The following is an 8728-nucleotide window of genomic DNA, read 5'->3' on the forward strand; positions in this document are numbered from 1 at the left end:
TTGAAGCTTTATCAATCTAGCACATACATTATTGGCACTCACAATGAGAAAAATAAAGTTGGGAATATAATGAACTCTAGTGACTAGAGACACACCTTATTGCAATTGGGTATGAGTTCTTTCAATGTATGAATCTTTTTGCTGACCCTTTCAGATAAATTATGAACCTCTTGGTCCATGCTGCTCTTGGCTCTGTTATCCTTTCTTTCACATACAGGTTATAAATTTGTTAGAAACAGTTTACTCCATATATCTAAACTGATAGCTTTCAATATTTGTAAAAATACAGCATATTTCTAATTAGCTACAAATCATAGAACCAGAAATATGAAATAACATACCTAACAGCTTTGTGGCCGAAAATTTGGGAAAACAGTAGAGTTTGCCCTTGAAAGGCCAAAACATAAAAAAATGACAAAATTCAGAACTTAATTGTTAATACCAAATTGTTCAAGAATAATTTCTCTCTCTCAACTATTGATAAACACAATTGTATAGCTTCACGCCGTCACCAGACTATTTACAAATCCTAACAAACCATATCAACTAGTAAAAAGAATATACTCCGAAATATATGCACCAACATATAATTATAAAATCAAAATAAAAAACAACTATATCTAGTGCATCTATTCTTAAAACTAGTAACTTTGCAAATTAAGTCATTCTCAGTAAATATACCAGTAAAGGACTTCTCAGATTTCAACATAATTGAGAAGGAAAAATACCATAATGTGAATTATGGGGACATTTACCTTGAAACGAGATAAAAATTTTATGCCAATAAAATTGACCCTGGTTTATTATTGATAACCCAAACATGAATATCAAAATTAGATATGTACCAATCTCTTATTCAAAACAAAAATCTTGAGATGACAATGCTGAAAGTTAGTAATTATATTCACATTATTCAAAGGATAAAATTTTGGATGGAATAAAATTTGGAAAGTGGAAACAAAATTGAAATAATATAGAAACCTTTCTTTGAAGCTTCATATGTTTTGATTGAAGCTTTTCTAGCCTTTCTGCCTTTCTTTTGTCAACTTCTCTTGTGAAAAACTGTCATGATGTAAGAATCGCAACTAATTAACCGGTTAATTAAGTGATTAATTGCCCAAATTAGATTCTGAAAAGTTAGAGAGAGAATTTGAGGATTTAAAGGTGATTTTTGGACTCGGTGGGTTTTTCTGAGTAAGAAAATGTGCCTTATGCGAAAAACCGTGAAAAACCACAAACCGACAGTTGAACCGGTTAAACCGGTTCAAGTCTGCCCGGTACCGCACGAGAAAAAGTGAAAATCGGCAAAAACCTTAGAAAAATGTTAGGAATGAAAAACCGGGCGTTAATTTTAAAGGTTTGGCCCGAAGTTGGGCCAAATGGGCTAAAAACGCTAACGGGTTAGACCAGGCCCAAGTTGGGCCCAAGCCCAACATATAAAAGGCTCATTAAATGAACCAAATAAGCATACACACACATAAACATTACACTCATGCTGAATTGAAGAGAAGAAGAAGAAACCCTTTTGGTTACTATTCATCATCTTCTTCCAAAGCTCATATCTTGAGCTAGAGAGCTCCGATCGCCGCACCGTTTGCGGCTACGCGTTCCTTGTGAAGAGCTCTACAAAACCCACCCAAGAAACCCTCAAGGTAATCACGAAATCTTCTCAGTTTCTCTCTTCAAAATTTCGGGTTTATAGGGTTTTTGATTAAATGAGTTTTTGTGATTCTTGGTGTTTAGGTTTGCTCTAATCCTTGCTTAGCCTTGGATTCTTGCTAGTAAATCTGTGGGAGGAGGTAAGAGCCACTAAATCCTTGTGAATTTATGTGTAATTGGAACCCTAGGTTGATTTGAGGTAATTTATATGTATATAGTTTGATTATTGTGGCTTTGGGGGCTCTTGGAACTTAATTGTGCTTATTGGAGTGGAAGTGAAAGCTCGGAAATTGGTTAAAAGCTATTTGGTGATCAATTTGAGTTTTGGTGCATAAAGGGGAATCGGCCAAGGAATGGTTTCGGTTTCCTCTATGTAGTATATAATATTCATGGACACATAGGCTAGTGACCAATAAGATAGGTTGAACTAAAATGATGGTTGGTGTGTTAAATATTGATGAATTGATGAATGTTGGGTTGATTGTGATGAATTTTAATGATATGATGATGTTGTATGATTGTATGGATTGGAAGTTGGTTCTTTATGATAATTGTAGTGTTATGATTTATGAAATGGTGGGTTTGATGGTGATTTTGATCATAAGTGTTATATAGTTGATGTTGGAATTGAGAATAATGAAATGAGAAGGAGAACATGGTAAAGTTGGTGTATTATGGTATAACTAGTACATTTTGATGAAAAGTGGTGTTTTGAATGGTTTGATGTGATTTGGAATGTGTATGGTAAGGAAGTGTGTAAATTGTGAAGTTAGGTAAAATTAGATTTTTAATGAACTTTGTAAGATCATAAATTTTGCCTCGGTTTTTAAAATTGATTGAAAATTCTTTATAATTAAAGATCTTTGAAAACCCTTTAAATCGATATAAAGTTTGTGAAAATTGAAATTTTGTAGAGGAAGTTATGATCCTTCAAAATTGGTGTTAGAAATCTAAAATTTTGTAAAGTTACAGAATTTCATGATTTCTGATGTGTGCGGGCGCACACCCTCGTGCGGACGCACACCCTGCAAATATTTCAACCTGTGCGGACGCACACATATGTGCACACGCACAGGCAGGGAAGTGCATTCTGTTTGCAATGCCAGCACAGCTTGTGCGCGCACACATCTAAGGAAAAACTTCAACCTGTGCGGACGCACAGGTCTGTGCGGACGCACACGTCTGTGCGGACGCACACGTCTGTGCGGACGCACACGTCAGGAAGGTCAGTCTGTTGGGGGCGTTGGCACAGGTTGTGCGAGTGCACAGACCCTTGTAAAAATTGACACCTGTGCGTACGCACACCCCTGTGCGTACGCACGCATTTCAAAACTCTCAGGAGTGTGCGCATACACAGACCCTTGTGTGGCTGCACACGTCCTGTTTCTCAAAATTTTATTTGTTTTCAACTATTCTACCTTCCCAACAAGGTTGCAAGCTTCTTTAACACCATTTTAAGACTTTTGGGCCTAGTTTTGAGTATTAGGGCATGGGATATAACTTAAGGATCCTAATACATGGTTTTATGATAACTTAGAAAATGGAGGCCTAGGTTTCTGGCATGCTGAGAATGATCTGACGTTGGGTGGAGGATAAGTGATATATGAGATAAGGAATGATGAACTTTGATATTGGAAACTGAGTTATAAATAGACAGTGGTTGAGATGAGTCGAGGACTCGGATTGAGACGATGGATCTCTGTATACTGAAAATGTTTTCTGAAAACCATTGAAATATTGTTTTTACTGAGAATATGAGACGCTATGCACCCGGCAGGGACGGGGTTGGATCCCGTTTGTCGAGGTAGCGGTGGCAGCGTAAGGGCGGTGGTTCGTCCCGCTTGCGTTGAGATGTGAGGTCTGTGGCAAGAGTATCCCACTCGCATCCTTCGGACCTATAGGTGAGCAGGCGCCGGTACCTGGACAGTGATCCGGGCACTATATCTCGGGGGTTCCCATATGAAAATTCGAAGGGCAACGTCTCCATGAAGATGTGTCGGGTTGGCAGTTGAACCGACAATGTGATATCACAGGCAGTAGGGCAGGCATTCATCATATGCATTTTCTATCTGTTTGTTTGCTTTGCCGACTTGTACTTGTATGCCTAGTTGAATAACATGCCTATTTGCTTACCTGATCTACTTACCTTGTTTGGTTTTACCTGTGAATTACTTGCATTGCTATTAATTGTGTTTTCTACTGGGATTGAGGAGGTTCGGAAGGCGATGGCGATGGGATCGCATGGAGGATAGGTTGGTGAAGGCTGTGGGACAGCGGTGTTGGTTAGAATAGAAATTCCTTAAGATAGATTACCCGGTTTATTTATTATGAGGTTATTATTATGCTTATTTGTTTTTAGAATGCTTTAAGCTTGAATCTTGTGATGGATATGGAGCGTAGGATTGCCTTTGGCGTCCCGGGGTCTTATATCCTACATCACTGGGCACTGTTACCATACTGAGAACTTCCGGTTCTCATATCATATATTTGTTGTGTTTTTCAGATGCAGGTCGCAACCCACCTCGGTGAGTTGCTTTGGATGGTGACAGGAGCGGAGGATCTTGGATTTTTTTGGAGTCTTTTTGGTTATCTGTTTATACCTCTCTCACTTTTGTATTTTGTTTAGCCCAGAGCTTGTATTATGAGAGAAAAACTTGTATAAGCTGTTTTTAAACTGTTAGGTTTCTATATGATTCTGAATACTTGGGTATGGCTAGCTGGCTTAAACTCCGCGAGTCGAGGCTAGTTTCCTATGATATTATATACTTATATTTTGTTGTATCTTATATGTTTCGTGTGCCTTAAGCTAGTAGTTTGTTAGTACGATTTGCGCTTTTCAAATTCTAGTCTTTAAACTATATCTTTCATCGGACTTCTATATTATATTATTTCTTCTATATATTATACGTATGAGGTTTAGAACTGTCATAATCTCTGGTTAACCTTTGCTTTATGACGCGAGGTAAAGCTTAGGCTAATTAGGGTGTTACATTTAGTGGTATCAAAGCGGTTCGTCCTCGTGAGCCTGAGGAATGGACCGATTTTGCTTCAATGCATACTCTGTGTGTCTTTTCTTTGATGCTATTAGGTTATCTGTTTGATATTGCATAGCCTGCTTGTTTGTGAGTGCCTATTTGGGATAATTGAAGTACTAGGCTTTTGATATTGAGACTGATCACCTTGATATCGATTGTTTGGTGTAGACAGGAACCCTACATGGCCACTCGCGGGCGAGGTTGGACACGTACGCGAGAAAGTAGGAATGAGCAACCAACTGATAACCATGCCAAGTTCATGACGGCCATGGCTAACTTAGCAAACACCATGGAAGCGAATGCTGCTGCGACTCTGCAAGCTGTTCAGAGGTTAGGCCAACCGACGGGGAATGGCAATGGGAACGGAGAAGGAAATGCCAATGATAATGCTGAGGGAAATGGCGATAACACGAGATTGGTTCCGATGACCTTGGCGACGTTTCTCAAGGTTCATCCGCCAATTTTCCGAGGGTCCACAAATCCTACTAAAGCGGATCACTGGTTCCAGGCTATGGAGCATGCTTTACAGGCGCATCATGTTCCTCTTAATCAATATGTAGAGTTTGCCGCTTATCAGCTAGCGGGAGAGGCCCAGCCCTGGTGGCAAGCTGAGTGTCGTTTGCTACAGCTTCAGAATGCCGACATTCCATGGGAGGTGTTCCAAACGGCTTTCTACAAGAAATACTTCCTTGAGTCTGCAAGGGAAGCGAAGGAGATGGAGCTAATGCAGCTGAAGCAAGGTTCCATGTTTGTGGCAGAGTACACTAATAAGTTTGAAGAGCTTTGTAGGTTTTTTCGGGTATGTCAGGGTGACCCAGAGACTTACGAGAGCTGGAGATGCGTTAAGTACCAGAGGGGTTTGAAGGAGAGCATTATGACTGCTGTGGCTCCTATGGAGATCCGTGTCTTCTCTGACTTAGTGAATAAGGCTAGAGTAGTGGAGGAGTATGCCAAGACTGTGGCGGTATCTAAGGACACTCATGGAGGGAGCTCTAGTCGTGAGCGTGGCAAATATTTTCATACGAATGGACAAAGCTTCAAAAGAGGAGGATATGCACCTCAAGGCCAAGGGGGCTTCAGAAAGAACAATCAGAATCAGTTTCAGTATGCTAGGGGAAGAAGAAATCAGAGTAAGGATTCTCCGGATTTAGCTTGTAATCATTGTGGACGTTTTCACCCTTATGACTCATGCAAGATTGGTTTAGGTGGTTGCTTCAAGTGTGGGTTGCCTGGCCACATTGCGAAGGATTGCCCTCGTTGGAGGAATCAGAATGCCGGCCAGAGTCAGCATCAAGGCCGAGTCTTTGCTGTGAATGCTAAGGATGCTTCTAAGGCGGATCCGTTGATAAGAGGTATATGTCTAGTTGGTGATAAATCTTTAGCTGCATTATATGATACTGGAGCTTCGCATTCGTTTATTTCGTTTTCTAAAGTTGAGGAATTAGGCTTGAAAGTGTCAGAGGTACCTTTTGATCTGCATGTACATACTCCGCATCAAACAGTTATGACTAGCTCAGGTTGTAGACAAGTAGGTTTCAAGCTTGAGGGTAGAGAGTTTGTGCATGATTTGATCTGTTTACCAATGGTAGTGCTTGAAATGATTTTGGGGTTTGATTGGTTGTCGAAAAATTGGGTTGTGCTGGATTATTTTGAACGGACAATTCGGTTTATGCCGGAAGGAGAAATTAGAGCAGTGATAGCTACGGGGTATTACCTAAACTCTGTAATGGTGCATTGTAGTGGGAGGAGTGTCAGGGTTATATTCTGTTTGCTGCTAATGCGTCGGCTGATGCCCAGAACTTAGATCAGATACCGTTGGTTAGAGATTTTCCAGAAGTATTCCCGGAAGATATCCCTGAGTTCCCACCTCAGAGGGAAATTGAATTTACGATCAAATTGGTGCCGGGAGCTGGACCAGTGTCGATTGCGCCAAATAGAATGGCTCCGATAGAGCTGGCAGAGTTAAAGACTCAGTTGGAAGAGCTTCTGAACAAGAGGTTCATTCGGCTGAGTGTATCACCGTGGGGAGTGCCAGTTTTATTGGTGAAGAAGAAAGATAGAGGAATGCGTTTGTGCATGGATTATCGACAGTTGAACAAGGTGACTGTGAAGAACAAGTACCCGCTGCCAAGAATAGATGACTTGATGGATCAATTGCAAGGAGCTGGAGTGTTTTCCAAGATTGATTTGAGATCTGGTTACCATCAGATAAGGGTGAAGGAGGATGATATTCTTCAGACTGCGTTTAGGACACGCTATGGACATTACGAGTTTGCGGTAATGTCCTTTGGGTTAATGAATGCACCTGCTATTTTCATGGATTACATGAACAGAGTCTTTTGTCCCTTTTTAGACAAATTCATGGTGGTTTTCATAGATGATATCTTAGTTTATTCTAAAACGGTGAAAGAGCATGAGGAGCACTTGAGGATTGTGTTGCAAATCTTGAAGGAGCGGAAGTTGTACGCTAAGTTATCAAAGTGCGAGTTTTGGAAGGAGGAAGTAAAGTTCTTAGGCCACGTGGTGAGTAAAGGAGGAATAGCTGTTGATCCTTCTAAGGTAGAAGCGGTGATGGAATGGGAGAGATCGACGACTGTGACGAAAGTCAGGAACTTTTTGGGTTTAGCCGGATATTACCGGAGATTTATCGAAGGATTTTCCCGGATTGCGCTACCAATGACAAAGCTGACAAGGAAAGAAGTGCCATTCGTGTGGACATCGGAGTGCGAAGAGAGTTTTCAGACGTTAAAGCAGAGATTAACTTCAGCACCTGTTCTAATCTTACCGGAACCGCATGAAGCGTTTGAAGTGTACTGTGACGCTTCCTTGAAGGGTTTGGGTTGTGTGTTGATGCAACACCAGAACGTGGTGGCTTACGCATCGCGTCATCTGAGACCGCATGAGGTGAATTACCCCACTCATGACTTGAAATTAGCGGCGATTCTATTTGCATTGAAGATTTGGAGACACCACTTGTACGGATTAAAGTTTAACATCTTTTCTGATCATAAGAGTCTCAAGTATATCTTTGATCAGAAGGAGCTTAATATGCGCCAGAGAAGGTGGATGGAGTTGCTTAAAGATTATGATTTCGAGTTGAGTTATCACCCTGGGAAGGCGAACGTAGTAGCAGACGCTCTGAGTCGGAAATCTTTAACAATTGCTTGGATGAGAATCAAGGAAGAGGATCTAGTAGATAAGTTTTTGGATCTTAAGCTGGATATTGGTGAAGTTGCTGGGAGAGCTTGTTTGAACTAGCTACAAATCTCAAGCATGTTTAAATCAGAAATACAAAGGGCTCAGCGAGATGAGCAGAAGCTTCAGCAATTGTTTCAGCCAGTTGGTGATAAGTGGCACGAAGAATTCACTAAGGATGATGAAGGGTTATGGAGATACAAGGCAAGAATTTGCATACCGGATGTTGGGAGCTTGAGGCAAGACTTGCTGTCGGAGGCTTACAACAGTGGGTTTTCTATTCATCCCGGAAGCACGAAGATGTATTATGACTTGAAGAAGATGTTCTGGTGGCCTGGGATGAAGGGTGATGTAGCAACAGTAGTATCCAAGTGTTTGACTTGTTAGAAAGTGAAGATAGAGTATCAAAAACCGTCAGGAATGCTACAACCACTCGAGATTTCTCAGTGGAAGTGGGATAGAATTGCGATGGATTTTGTGACCGGTTTACCGAGGACTAGGTCAGGATTTGATGCGATTTGGGTGATCGTAGACCGCTTAACCAAATCCGTTCATTTTTTACCTATCCGAGTGAACTGTTCTATGGAAGAGTTAGCAAGATTGTCCATCAAGGAGATAGTAAGGTTGCATGGTGTGCCATCGAGCATAGTGTTGGACCGTGATCCCCGATTCACCTCAAGGTTTTGGGGAGCTTTCCAAAGAGCTTTCGGTACGAAGCTATGTCTTAGTGCCGCATATCATCCGCAGACAGATGGACAATCAGAAAGGACTATTCAGATGTTGGAAGATTTGCTAAGAGCATGTGTGTTAGATCAACCTGGGAGTTGGGATCGTTACAT

At 41.1% G+C, this 8728-nt stretch overlaps 1 protein-coding gene across 1 annotated transcript; it reads left to right on the top strand.

The window, feature by feature from the left end:
* LOC110263825 lies at nt 4963–7952 on the top strand. Its single transcript, XM_021105645.1, has 4 exons — nt 4963–5349; nt 5503–6222; nt 6435–6650; nt 6744–7952. The coding sequence occupies exons 1-4, from the start codon at nt 4963–4965 to the stop codon at nt 7950–7952; spliced, it is 2532 nt and encodes an 843-aa protein (XP_020961304.1).

This window comes from Arachis ipaensis, chromosome B06, assembly GCF_000816755.2.
Source record: "Arachis ipaensis cultivar K30076 chromosome B06, Araip1.1, whole genome shotgun sequence".
Lineage (NCBI taxonomy): Eukaryota > Viridiplantae > Streptophyta > Magnoliopsida > Fabales > Fabaceae > Arachis > Arachis ipaensis.

What these genes read in the sequence shown, in the direction of transcription:
- LOC110263825 (XM_021105645.1), top strand. Translation starts at nt 4,963, where the DNA reads ATGGCTAACTTAGCAAACACCATGGAAGCGAATGCTGCTGCGACTCTG. An exon ending in ATGCCGACATTCCATGGGAG is followed by an intron (nt 5,350 to 5,502) that starts GTGTTCCAAACG and finishes CGGGTATGTCAG; the next exon opens with GGTGACCCAGAGACTTACGA. An exon ending in CTAGCTCAGGTTGTAGACAA is followed by an intron (nt 6,223 to 6,434) that starts GTAGGTTTCAAG and finishes GGTGCATTGTAG; the next exon opens with TGGGAGGAGTGTCAGGGTTA.